The sequence below is a fragment of the Solea solea genome, chromosome 15 (assembly GCF_958295425.1).
Source record: "Solea solea chromosome 15, fSolSol10.1, whole genome shotgun sequence".
Classification (NCBI taxonomy): Eukaryota; Metazoa; Chordata; class Actinopteri; order Pleuronectiformes; family Soleidae; genus Solea; species Solea solea.
The window spans coordinates 17,372,222-17,386,952 of NC_081148.1; the positions used below are offsets into that span (position 1 = coordinate 17,372,222).

General features: G+C 40.6%; 1 protein-coding gene across 1 annotated transcript in view; it reads left to right on the forward strand.

The window, feature by feature from the left end:
• The window catches only part of eys (eyes shut homolog), a 135,996-nt gene that overhangs the window by 103,743 nt on the left and 17,522 nt on the right, over positions 1–14,731 (forward strand). Inside the window, exons 40-41 of the mRNA XM_058651249.1 lie at positions 5,586–5,694; positions 10,066–10,289. Of these exons, the coding sequence (XP_058507232.1) occupies positions 5,586–5,694; positions 10,066–10,289 (333 nt within the window). The remainder of the gene's footprint in view (positions 1–5,585; positions 5,695–10,065; positions 10,290–14,731) is intronic.

The window sequence follows — 14,731 nt, forward strand, 5'->3', positions numbered from 1 at the left end:
TTTCCAGTGAAAATTTCATTTTTTATATTTATTTCTTCATTGCATTCAAATGTACCATAAAGCTGTTGAGACAAATACCAGTATCAGTACTATTTCACATAAGGGGAGTGCAAGGTAACCTGGGTAATATTTCTTTTGGGCATAGGACATGTTTGGCTTGGTTTTTGATGGAGGAGGGTTTTCCTTTGGGGATGTTTGGGGCAATACTGCTCCGATTAAAGTTTGAGAGTGGCAGACTCTCAAATGCTCCCCAGGTCATTTGCGAGGCTGGTACATTACTGGCTGAATCCCGCTGCGCTGAAGATACACTGCTGGAGTCATTTCCATTCAAAAATCCAGACAATCAAAAATCAACAAGGATGACAAAGGGCTTTCTGCAGTATCACATTTCTGTCCTTGACTCAGAGTCCTTGACTAATATGCTTATTCAAAAGTACGCCACTTTTTCATGCCTTTCTTTCTTCTTTTCAGTCAAAGGGAAAAAAAAAGTATTGTCTCCTGTTTTTAATGTGGTTCCGCCTCACTGGAAATATTTCTATGACAGAGGTTGTGTCAAGCAACTCGTTTTGGCGTTCATGGCGATGTTTTTAGAGGCTGTCATATTATTAGTATCTTAACTTGCACTAGATGCTCCGTTTCCCTTTGAGCCATGTAGTAAATTAATATTCAGCCTTTACATCTATTTGTTATTGCTGTTTTCTAGTACGTAACCATTGTTTTTTTTTTTTACTTGACATTCAGTGAAAACAATACTAGCAGAAAAAAATAGCCACTATTAAGGCATAGAAAGAATACATTCAACACGTTGTTACATTGTTAATATGAAAAGCAACATTTTCTGCATGTGTAAGTTGTCCCTCGAATGTGTGGGTGACAACAACAGTATGAAGGTGGTTTAAGCTAGAATTAATGCTTGTTGTAACTTCTCCTTTGGCTATGGAGCCACGGATTCATGGGTTTATGTGCCAAGGTCAAAGAAGTGCGTCTCAGCATGAATGTTTGAGGGGTTGATTGTGCAAATTCAATCACAACAAGGGTTTTGTGGTCGTGAATCAAATTCTTTTTCATCTCAGTTCATTGTGGAACACATGACTGGATTTTTTTATGTGTTATGATGGCTTATGTCGCACCGTAAGATGAATTTGAATCAGTCAAAGCTCCTTTGTGTTTCGGTAAAGTACGCAGCTTTCGACCGCCGCGGGTTGCGTGTAAATGGCGGCGCGCTACGTGCTTAAAGGCAAGTTTTTGAACTCGTATTCTTTGTGAAACTGAGAGGGGATTTATCGTTCCCATCAATACAGACACTTTAATATATGGTCATGTTGAACCAGGGAATGATCATTCAAACCAAAGACAAATGATGGAGCGGTGGTGTGTGACTTTATTCACAATTTATCATCACTTATATGGTGTAGGAAGTATAAGATGACCAATAATAGGATCATCTGAAATGTCTACAATTCGAAGGTGAAGTTTGAGAGTTTTAAATCATCTAGAAATAATTGATGTTGTGTCTTTGGTGACTGTGAATCACAAGCATTCCAGCCAAGCACAATACCTCACACATCTGTGTAAAAGCAGTTCTTTCTTCATCACATTTGGAGCAAGTTCCAAAAACACAGGAACCTACATTTCTTATCCCTATGACATTTTGTTAGAACCTTCTTGTCTGATTAAAAAAAAGAAATCCATGTCTTTTAACATTTCCCCTGAGTATAACACTATAGCTATGTGTTCAGCTCAGTCTGTTTTCACACTAATATAATAAAACTCATCACTTTTTTTAATAGGATCCCAATGGTTGTTTCATGATTCACATAGTCTTCTCTCTGACCACTGAATACTGTTTTGATGTAAAAATACACATGGGTGGGTGTGAAACGTTGCCTAGCAACAGCTGCTTTAGAGGAAGTAGACACACAGAGAGTGTGCTGTGAGAAGTAACAATAGAAATGTTTGGAAGTCTTGGGAGTTCTTTGAATTAACTTCAAAAACAGAAGACGCTCATCGCTCCGACTGCAACTTCTGTCCGGGTCACACACACCTCGATCGACATGCTCGTCACTATGACAGTGTGGATAAAGAATAGACTAGGGCGGTTTGTTGTTGTTTGTGTATTTTGGCGCTATGCGGCTGTAATTAGTGTTTGTCTGACTGAAGGGTAAAGTAATCCCCGTCCAGTTTAGCAAAGTAATTAGTAAACGCTCATTGATTATGCTTTTTTTATTTCCTGAACTATACACTAACAATGGGCGGAATCCATCATGAGCACTTTTCCACTGGAAGATTACGTTTATTTGTTTTTGGGAGCGTGCCATGCCACAGGTGCAGCCAGGTGAAAAGTGAGGTCTTTATACGAAGCGTTTTGTTCTTAAATAACACAATGGCCAATCTGAGGCCACACACGCGTGTGTGTATAGAGCGCCGCGTGGAGAAGTACTGCCATAAAAGATTCATTGATGAAGCAACTGGCAGCCATGCCTGCTCACTTTGAATTTCTTTTGTGAAGCCCCACAATGCCAGGAGGCTTGCTGCGTGCTGTGTGCTGTCTAATTGTGTTGCTGGAGATTTAATGATAGAACACAGGCTACCCAAATTAATTGAGGCTTGCCATTCACAGCACAATCATGCAGCAAATGCTGCAGTGCTCCTTGGGAGGAAATCACTGCACCAGAGCCACAGCAGGCACGACTGTCACTGTGGGTGTAGATGTGATGCGATACAGGCCGCGTTAGATTTAAGGGAGGGGAAAAAAAACACGACGTACGGATTCATCCTGACATGTGGTGCCGTGCAAACGATGGCGTGGTGTGGCATTTCAGAATAATAGCACATGATTGTTTGTTTTGTCTCTCTTCAGTCACGGCTGATGTTTAACTTTAACTGCCTGTTGAGTTAAAAAAAGAAAAAGAAAAAGAATTTCATGATACTAACATCGTATGACCCATTTACATTTTAGCTGCTCTCAGGTATGAAACCCTGCTGAGTGTATTCTCCGCTTGAAGGTTTAATAGATTCCTGACAATGAATCACCAAATGACTTGCAAATTATTAACTCACCATTACCGTGGCCCACATTACCATGACAATATGATTTTGAAAAAGCATTAAAAGAGTGGCAACTTTCCTGTCAGCCAGGGGAAAGTGTTGCAAGGGCACCAGTGCATTGTGTGATGTTTTACCGCCATCTGTTGCCAACGCTTTCAGATGTTTCATGCAATAGTGTCATATTTTAATCAGGAGCCTTGCTCGTTATTAATTTTCTGCAGTGAGGGGACAGCGAGGGAGGCAAATTCAAATAGGATCGTAAACGCACACACAGGCAGTCAGGTTTAACAATTACATTTGTGTCGGAGTTATTTGCGGGGTCCCCTTAACATCGCTGATCATATTTCAGTGGGTGATGATCCTCGGGAATGTTGCAGTGACGCAGTTACGCCGAATTAGTCACACGCGCTGTAAAACGGGGGACGTTAAAGATGACAAATCGCTTATGATTAGAGCATTAGCCAGATGAAGAAATGCATAAATGATGACTGAGTAAGAAAGAAAGAAAGAAAAAGATCACAGCATATATTGTGGTTTTGTTTGTTTAGAGAAACGGAAATATTCACATGTTTTGTTTGTTTACCTCCAGTGGTCCAGTGAGACAGAACAGCCAATGGTGCTTAGGGAGCTCAGGGAGAAATTGCACAGTGCTTCATCTCTGTTAGTTGTTTTTTTTTTTTTTTTATTCCTTTTGATTCACTTAAATGTTTGTGTAACAGAATCCATAGTGGTTTTTTGTTTCTATGTCTGCGAGATGGTAGTGGTGATGTTGACGATGATGATGTAGCGGCACTGTGGGCCACATTCTACTACACCAAGTAAAGAAGTCCTACACTAGTCATCTTATCTTATAAATAGCCGTCTTTGCCTTAGAGCAACGCCAATGCAAATTAGCCTGGTGGAGCATTCAGTGTGCACACGAGAGTTATCAAGCAACATCATCCTGTTTGCTTAGTGAGCATACTCTTCATGTCTCCAAGGAACTGTCTTTTACAGCATTAGCCAGCCAAATAAAAACCTACTCTACCAAGCACCAAAATACGCCTCGGATGCCCTCAGCGACGCCGTGATGTTGCAATATTTGGATATTTTATACCTCAGTTCACTTTCACTCTGAGTTTTTTTTGCTGCATTGCGATATTGTTTCATCTCTTCGCTGGGAATAAACAGCGGGGCACCGTGATCTTCCAAACAATACTCGCTGATGACCTCCGAAACACGCCGAAGACGGCGACTGATGTCTTCTCTTAACATTAGGTTTGCGTTTCACATTTGCGGCCCTTAAATGTGCCTTCATTTGTCAGCGAGTGTGTACAAAACAGCAGCGGTGATTTTCATACCTGTAATTAGTCTTACCTGAAGTTGAGTGTGGTGGCCTCAGGGAGACATCGTGGAGGGCTGTTTTAAATTAGCACGAGGGCAGTTGCCCTGATTGTTTCCATCTGGCCATTAAAACAGACGTTTGAGGGTTTTACCTCATCAACAGAGGAACCATCGAGAGGAACGGATGAATTCATTCGGCGGAATCTGATTTGTGGACGGGCAACATGTTTCTTGTGTTTATCGAAGCCATTTGAATGCAAGTGCATCGTGTAGAATTGTCCTCTGACTGATCTGTGTTACGTGCTGTGGAGAGAACAATCTTTTGCACGATGTGCAAAAGCTGCTTTTGTACTAGTTGTTGCTTACATAAAGCCAGTGATGAATTGGAGAGAGGGAATCACTTGACTTTGCCAAAGCTGCAAAATGACACAAGTAGACCAGCTACTTAACATTATGGCTGCAACATTAATGACTACTACGATTGTATATTTCCCCCGGGAGACACAGAGGGTCAAATGATAAAATTGTATCCCCTCTCATTAGGTTTATAATGTATATGTGGCTTGTGACCTCATTTTTTATTATTAATTAATCCTGAATGACATAATGAGCACTTGGCACCATTGACTGATTTATTCCCTCATTATTGTTTGTAATATTATTATTATTATTATTATAATATAAAAAGATCATATGTTACTCGGGTTTGATTGTGTGAATTACACAGATTCTGACTGGTTTTATCAGGCTGCAGTTTATTATAATTGTATTGTAGTCTGACTTTACAAGCGCTGCTGTGCCAACATTTATGGGGAGGAGCACAACAGCTTAAAGATGTCACCACAGCAAAAAAAAGTGCAGAAATCTAGTTTGTGTTATTATTTGAATCCAGCTGTGGACACCATTCTCTGCGTGTGTTGCCTCTCTTGGGCTTGAGCTGTACCTTTTTGGATAGAAATGCACCAGTGCCTTCAAACCAAATCTACCAGCGCATAAAGTTTCTCATAAAACAGTGTGTGATGTATATGTTGTCACACATAGTCAGTTTAACGTATAGTCTCAGTGGCCACATTAGCAGCTTCATTACTGTGACTGCTTCATCTGTCTCTCCATCGGAATATTTTTCATGCTTTGCTGGATTTATTTTGTTTATCACACACTGGTGCTAACCTTGGTCTCCCCCTCTCTCTCTCTCTCTGTGTCCCCCACAACAGATACAATCTTCCTGTTGGCAGACATGGAGGCTCATGTATGATTGAAATAGCTGCAGACAATGGCACAGCTGAGCATCTCGAGGAGTATGTGCCACATCCCATGTCAGAGGTAATCCGGCCCATCTACTGTCTAAGAATCAACCCTTTGCATGCCTAATCCATGATTTACATGCATGTAAAAAGTCCAGACTAAGACAATAATCTGGTTTTCTTAGTCTCATGTAAACATGTTAGTCCGACTAACATTGAGCCAGTGTTAGTCGGACTAACGTGCCTGGATAATGTGACTCATAGTCCGATTAGATTAAAAACCTCTTTTTCATCATACAACATACAGACAGCAATTAAAATCATAAAAAAAGATTTACAAGTAAAGGAGGACGTCTCAAGTGCTCTGAGCCAGGATTTAAAAGCTTTCAAAGAAATCAGTTCAGTTATTTTCCAGTCTTTTTGCAGCATGTTCCCTGTAGAAGGAGCAGAGTAGACAAAAGCCCTTTTTCCCACCTCTGTGCAGGCAAATGGAACAGACAGCAACAACTGATCATTTGAACGCAAACCATAAGAATCAACACTTCCGTGTGATTAGATTGCAGATGTAGGAGGGCAGTAGCCCAAGCATGGCCTTGTAAATAAAAGTGCACCAGTGCACTCCTGCATGTATAGGCTTAGTTGGACTGGAGTCGGACTTGGGGTTGGACGGCTCATGCACCCGGTCTTTGTCCCGGATTTAGATGATGTATAAATTGCAGTTCTATTGCTGGAAACCACACGGTGGCGCCTTCTTCCTTCAAGATCCATGCTCAATCTAATTTGTATCACGATGAACATTTCCAGCATGTACAAAACATACAGAACCACAGCACGATGCATCTCACCGTCCATCTCGCCGCTCGCCGCTTGTTTTTCTGTGACGTAAAGGTCAACAGGTAACTGATGGGGGACTGACCCGAGGATAACAGTCATTAGTCACGTATACTTAAAGTTGTCCGATTGCCTGTCTTAGTCGGACTACGGCCTTAGCTCGATTAAACTGTGCATGTCAACGTAAGCACTGTTACCCTACGAGTCACCTAAAAACTACAGTACACACAGTACGTGATTTGGAATGCTGCAAACCTCCAGCGTCCATGAGCAAACGTGAAAGGAGATGGAATCGAACGTCATTTATCCACACACAGAATGTTCTCGAGCAACATTTAAAACCAGCTGTGTCCTGTTCTTTTCATGAACGTCACGCAGTGCAAAAATGCAAAGTGCAGTGTTGGTGAGGGGGTTGGCTGCAGTGCTTGAGAAACATGACATAAGCTTGAGAGAAGCTTGAAAATAATCAAGGAATTCAGGTTTGACTCACCGCTGAGTAAGTTTAAAGGCTCATATCCTTCTTCTACGCTGCTGCACAGCAGGTAATTGCCTACATTCATTTTGTTGTCATGTTATTCATGAGAAACACGACACTCACATTTCCAAAAGTTGAAGAAGGTTCAGCTTTTGTTTTTGCTGGATGACTGACTCATTTGCATAGTCCACCATCAATTTTCCCATCTGAATATGAGATATACAGAAGTCTTTCTAATCCAGCAACGTCTATTATTTATACTTTAAATAGTTTAAGGTATATGAGCAACAGGCTGCTGCCAGTGAACATTCAGCTAAATCATGGATGTCAGAACTTGTGTTTGGCATTTACAGTATTTATTTATGGCTTTATTTAAGAGTAGCACGGGTGACCTCAACATGATGAGTAGACTAACCATTTATTTTGTGAAGGCAGCGTATAGTCCACAGCGCGAGCGTGTATGTAGGACTAAGCTGGTTCCCACCTGTTAATCACAGTCTGGTCTTTTCACTCTGGCTCATTAATTTGATGAACAACAGCTATATTTGTTATTAAATTAATAATAGTTTTTTTTTTTTACTTCCAAAGATGGAGATATTGGGTTTAACCTTCCCACAGGCTCAACATGCCACCCCGACCTTCACAGTGATTTATGATCTTCTAATTTGAGATGCCAAGTTGTGTGTTCTTTTTTTTTTATTGTTATTTCTTCTACATTTATATTGTACACTGGTTGCTGGTTAAGTTTAACCAGGGTTTATATAAGTATAATTTAGGTAGTTTATTTATTACCAATAATTTCGAGCTGAATTAATACGTTTTAATTCGTCTTCACTCACTCACTCATTTGCTAGTGCTTTATCTTCCACATGAGGGTCACGGAGGGGCTGGAGCCAATCCCAGGTGACATGTACACCCTGGTCAGGTCACCAGACGAACAACACGTTCACTCACACATTCACACGTCCACATAGAGGGAGAACAGGCAAACTCTACTGTACACAACAAATGCTAATGGCTGCAAAATCAGGATGTTTTTTGTGCCGTCAGAGAAGTTATTTGCATTAACTGTTCTGTGATGAGTGAGATCACAGAATGTTATTTTCTGTTGAGTTCCTCATCAAACCATCTCACTCTATTCTAGGATTTTTAATTTTAACACTAACAAACACATATTCGCACTCCAAGATCATAAAAACGTTATTCCGTCTGATTTAAACCATAGACGGATTTGAATTTAACACTTTTTTTTTTTCCTTGAAAAATCTGAAGAATAATCTCATCTCATAGGACACAATATGACTATGTAGGCTTGTAACACTTTGAATAAAAGCCACATTTACTATAGTGCTGGCTGCCCTCTGATAAGATCATACATTTGCATATGGCACTTACAGAGGCGTGAATATCACATCAGTGGACTCTTTCATGAGAAACACACTTGACGCCATTACAAAGCCATTCCATCATGTAGCTCCAAAGCCACATAGATATTTGTTTCCATGAAAATACAGATTATGGTGTTGAAGGGGAGCTGAGAATGTCATTTGAAGCTTCGGCATTGCAGATTCCTTGTACTTACCTATTGAGCTTTTATGACATGCACGTCCCTGAGAGCCTTGTCATCCATGTCTCTGTGTAGGCTCTGAAATATAGAGGCACGTTATGTCATTTTAAAGCTTGCACTATGCCAACATGTTAGATGATTACGTGGTCTAACACTTCGCCGACCGCCCTCCAAACACCTCCACTGCATCTGTCTGACGCCGTTCCTCCTGCGCCATAATGAATGTTACATGAGATGCATATAAATTCATATATGATTTCCGACTGATGTGAAATGTCAAGATTGCGTGCCATTTGATATGTTCACACAGTGTCGTTAACCCTGTGCAGTTGTCCAGCCTTGACATTGTCACTTACATTGATCCAAAGGCGCTTTCATATCCTTAAAGTCAGCAAACACTAAACACCGATAATCCAAGAGATTTAAAAATGTAATCAATATATTTAGATTTATGTTTAACGACAAATTGCTGTAAAAAAAAAAAAAAAGCATGTCATCACTGTTGAGATAGGGAGGTTAAAAATGTGGTAATACCGTCATAATTCTGATATAGTTTTCAGCTTGGAAATAACAGTGGTGTGGTAATATTATTACAATAATGTTATTTACAAGGTTTTGTCCAGGTAATAGCTTGGTAATGGAAACTGCTACAGGGTACGGTCAGTGTAATACGATAATTACCATATTATAAAGTTGAAATCCATAGTGCTAGTCAAAGCTGCTTTACACCACAGTTTGGCCATTCACCCACTCTAGGAGCAAAGGACACATCTAACCCTGGCATATAGACAACGATGGGAATTGAACCCTCCCCCCTCCACTTGAAAGACAATATATGATGATCTATAAAGAAGATGAAGTTACTACCATACTATTATCATATTGTTACTGTACTAGAATGTGAAGTCTTAACAAAAATATGAATACATTTGCTCCACACGACCCTTTTTTTTTTATTATATATATTTCAATACAGTGGAATTTAATAACCTGCAATCTTTTAAAAATCCCCAGTCACCTTGTTGAATTATTTGAAAGAATGTGAAGTGGAGTTGTGATAAATGTCCTCGTGCGTGTCACAAGGATGGGAGTATTATGTAAACCTAGTTAGAAAGTAGTAATCAGTGTTCATCTGAACAACCTGAGGTCGCTGCTGTGAACCAAATACATGTAATTCAGTGCTAATACTAAACGGTCTGCAGGATTTTTTTGTTTTTTTTATGCACTTCTTCATTGGTAACACACACACAATTATGCCTTACTTGTTAAATTGACCGTTACGGTAGAATAAGATGCACGTTCATTAATTCTACCCAGTTTTACCTTGCAGATCAAAGACGGCTTGCAGCTGGTTTGATTTGGAGAATCAAGATGGATATTATCATGTGAACTCCGGAGGACGGAAAAATAAATTATTATAACTCTCATGTTATGCTTCGTCCACGTGAAGCTAGAGAGCAAGAGGAGCCCCTAGTGTTTATCTTTCTTGTTCATGTAATAATGTAATAATAATGTTTGGGTTTCATAATGAGTTACTGGACTAAAACGCTGATCACTGGCCTCCTACGTTTTTACAGGAAACCTTTGGGCCCATATTTCTCGGCGATGTTTCGTCCCACTGGGACACGCGTGACAGGGGTGCGAAGGGAGCGAGGAGATTCATTGGCTGCATCGGGGAGCTTCGGGTCAACTCAAAGGAGATTTACCTAGTGGGCGAGGGAGCGAGAGGAGGAAACATCGAGAACTGTGACCCGCCTGTCTGCCAACACCTTCCCTGTCGTAATGGAGGAACTTGTGTCAGGTACCAGGTCACCTTTTACTCTAATTAAACATTACTAAACACCCTTTGAACTTGAAACCCGCTAAGAATAGAAACGAGTGCCTCAAATATCTTTCCTCAATCTGTAATAGCAACGTGTGGGACGCAACTCAGGAGTGACCTTAGGAACAGCAGCTGAGTAGATTAGGATTATGGAAGTGCTCATGATGTGTTACATCACACATGATATTTGTTAAACCAGCTGAAATCTCATGCCACTGTGACGCAGCATGTGCTGAGTCATGCAATTTAAATAGTTTTCCTTCACGTCTCATGCTGCAGATCTGTTCAGTTATTACCTTATCTTAAGTGGATTCATTTAAGTGTAGGTCAACTGTGTGGGCGAACTGTGCACCATGAAATAAGGGTATCAGCAGAAAATCAGTGTAAATCCTATTATTAATCATAAAGGATGGGGGACAAAAAAAACTGCAATTATACAGTTCTTCTCTTTGTCTTATCTTGCTTTTCGCAGTGATTCAGGAATTTGTGGTGAAGTCTGGAATTTGCGAGTCACTGGCCTGCCAAATATTTGTTAGCGACACAGGCTGTTACCAAAGCTGCCGCTTTGCAAGTTGATGATTTTTTTTTTTTTTTTGCAGTGATGATGAAAGTTAAGGACCCAGAGGGTTTGTGATACCAGTGAAATCGGTAACACAAGATAAATGTTTTAGGCTTCGGTGCGATGTCCAGCAACACTGCACCGCTTTTGAGAATCCCCTGTTTTCTTTTCATGTTACTGCGGGTCATTATTTTCAGGCCAGCTCCTGCATGTGAACACACGTGCAAAAAGTCTGACAGCAGTTATTAAAATACTCACATAACTGAATCCACACAGGAAGAAACTCTATAATTATTATTTTCTTAATGAATGACATGACTTCCTTTTAATTGTGGTGACAAAACTCCCCACAGTGAATATTGGACTTAATGATTTTGTCCTGTGTTACGACAACCAGAATAAATTAGAAAGATGTTAATGTCCGTGTTGTGACTTTGTCGCATGTACAAGTTCAATTTCTAATTATATCATTTACTGCTAAACAGAAAATACATTAGCGGGCGATTATGTTCCTGTTGAATTAACACAGATAAATAGAATAATATGATATGAATATAGTGTTAAGCAGTGACTTGGACATGGTGTATTCAGTAGCTCCGCTCCGCTCTGCTCTCCACAGACAGACATTGAGCTGCAGGAACTCTCTCTCCTCGACCAGGCTTTCTACCGCGAGGCGCCGCCTCCACTTTTGGCGAAAATCCAGTTCGAGTCTTCACAGGAAACATTGTTTTCTGATGCACACTGTACTCAGACTATTTGACATTTGTAGCTGGAACTACGACGAATCAGATTAATGATTGGTTCACGGTGGTTACAATGTGAGGGAAAAAAAAACGATAAGAACAAGCAGCTGGAGGCTTTTTTTTTTTAATGCAGACACAGACGTGAACTGAGACGAGAGCAGCTTCTGCTGTGACACCTCTTTACATATACACACAGGATGCAGCTCTCTGACGCACACAGAGGCAACATTACACAGACCAACAACATCGTTTTAACTGCTGCAGTTCTTCAGCGCTTTCATTTTCGACTTCCATGGTACCATGGAACTGAAAACTGGGAGAATAGTGGCAATGAAAACATGCAGATATGTAAATGATGTTCTTCTCAGACAGAACAGGTCTGTTGTTATTTTGGTTTTGCTTGTATTTTTGCTATTTGCACAGCTGTGCTTCGTTAAGCAGGAAAAATAAGACCTGTTAAGGGTTTCATTTTGTGCCTGCGACACCACACATATGGCTATAAGTTAAAAGTGAACATGTAGCACATTTTGAATTAAATACCAATAAATAGTGTATATCCCATTACTTCCGTCGCGAGTATGTGTGTGCGCTGTTTTTGTTAATACGAAATAGAGTGGCTAAAATAATTGGGTCATGACATGAGTCTGAATGCTGCATGGTTTGAGAACCACTGGTGTAAACAATTCCAAAAAAAAAGAGCAAGGCAGAGTTTATATTTGGAGTAAAATTGTCATTTCCTGCTCCTTCCCAGTTCTTTCCATTTTCCATTCAGCAGAAATCCCTGGCACAACGTTAGTCTCTTGTGCTGGGCCAAATTTATCTTTACCTATAGTGCAGCTCATCAGGCTGTCATCACACTCCACTCACCAGCAACACTGGCTCTCTTATTCAAGTGTGCATTAACTACGTAGAAAACCTCCTCACCTTAGGTAATTCGGAAAATAGAAGCCCTAAATGTCTTCTTCATTGTGTGGTGACACTGTCAATTAACAGCCGCATTTATTAAAAAAGGAAATGAAAAAGGGCACAGTGAATATTGGAATATGAATAGGTCTGAGAATACCAATTAAGAGGCAGTGGCATCGTGGTCACATTGGCTTGTCATGTGTGAAAGAGTGGGCCTCGCAATTATCTCTGTGATGAATACGCGTTAATGCAGTATTCTCTTGAACCGCCCGGCATGCAGGGTCGCCGGGAGTTCACAGAGCTCTGCTCAATCTGTCGTCGGCTCGTGGCACCGCAACAATATAATATGACGAATACGGCCTTTGATGGGGAGTTCAGGTGCGGCGATTTCAGCGTCGGCCCCCATTTCATGTGGGTTTCTGTTCAATAAGGCATGTAGAAATGTCCATTTGAAACTGGGGAGGGTTGTGGTTGGTGAACGATGCCTTCTGTGTGCACATTAGGTATTTAGGTGACATCAGCGTGAGAAGCCAGGCAATCAGCACCAAAGGACCACGGCTGTTTTATTCTTCAGCGCCAGCGCTGGGATGTCCAATACCAGTGTCATTTATAAACCTCAGCTGCAGGTTGCACATAGCATGTCATTAGACCCACTGTAGAAGCAGCAGATGGAATTTGTAAAGCGGAAATTGTTTTCCGTGAGGCGCACGGGGATCCGTGCATTGTCTGCAGTTTGCTTTGTGACGACAGTGAAAAGGAAAACACGGAAAAATGAAAATCTTTCATCGGAAGGAAGACACCTGCATCCACGCGAATGCATCGTGTCCTAATGCCATGATCGCACGATTACAAAAATAGAATATAATGCAGAAGCACGCGGGTCTTTTGACCAGTTGTGATAGGGAGCAGGACGAAGACATTTGCCCCTGGATCCTCTGTTCAGTGACACTGAATGTCCTGCTGCTGTGTTGATGCCAATGGCACCACTTCGCCTCTATGCCTGGCATTGAAGCCTTTGTGGGAGCAGATGGCAGTTTCCTGTCTGTGGTTTGGGTTATGATTTGAGACCATGTTAGGTGTAAGGGGGGAAAAAGATCAGCTTCGAATTATAAGCGTTTAAGAATTAAGAGATGGGAAGAGAGGGAAGGGTAAAATGAGAAGTTTAGAATGTACATTTGCACTGAGAAATATTGTGTTTTCTTTTTTTTTTCATTGATATAGCCATTGTGGTTGTTTTTTTTACGTAATATTAATGTTAATTGCTGCACCCAAGCAATAGTGCGACACATAACCTCCAGTGAAACAGCCACTGTGTATTTATTTCACGTTGCTGTTTGTATAGAATAAACAAACAACATGTAATGTGTTAATTAGTGAGTTTGCTGGTAGGCGGATATTTGTACATCTGTCATGAAAGGTTGGTGGATGTAAAAATGTCAGGTGATGAATGTCATCACTGCATTTCATAGAAAATATGTTTTTTATGTTAAATCAAAACATAGGTGTTATAGCTACTTAAAAGTTTGCAATGGAATGAAATTGCAAGGTTTTGTCCAAAAAAAAAAAACAGATGGACATGATCTGGAGTGTAGTGATTAAATAGATGACTGACTTATGCTCACACACACATTAACATATAAACACAAACACACTCGGTGCAGAACTTCCACGGACAGAATTACATCCCGCTAATTGGCCGCAGTGAAGTCAGCGCTTGTTGGTTCTGTGAACAGAGCGGCGTCAGTGACACACAAAACTTCACTTAACAGTAAATTCCCCCACTGCTCCATCTCGCCCGCCTGCAACTTGTGAAACCAATTTCATCTTAATCAGGGCTCCAAATATACTTGTTTCAAAGCACCTATAAAATAACTCCAAGGTCCAAGATGCAATTATTTTAATTTACCATGAGAAACGAGCATAGCTATCATCCTTTGTGGGAATCCAGTCCCCGAAGAATATTCCCACATTAAAGTTGTTCATTACCGGGGTTTACTGTTTCGGTGTCTTTGGATTTTGGAGGACAAGTGCATTTAAAACAGCTGTACAAGAGTTTCTGTTTAGGTTTGGTTTGACAATCTTAAACATTATTGATAGTCATGGATTAAAATGATGAAGTGAAAGTATTAGAGGAACTGGATGGATGGATAGATGGATAGATAGATGGATGGATAGATAGATAGATAGATAGATGAACTCACTCTAAATACAGC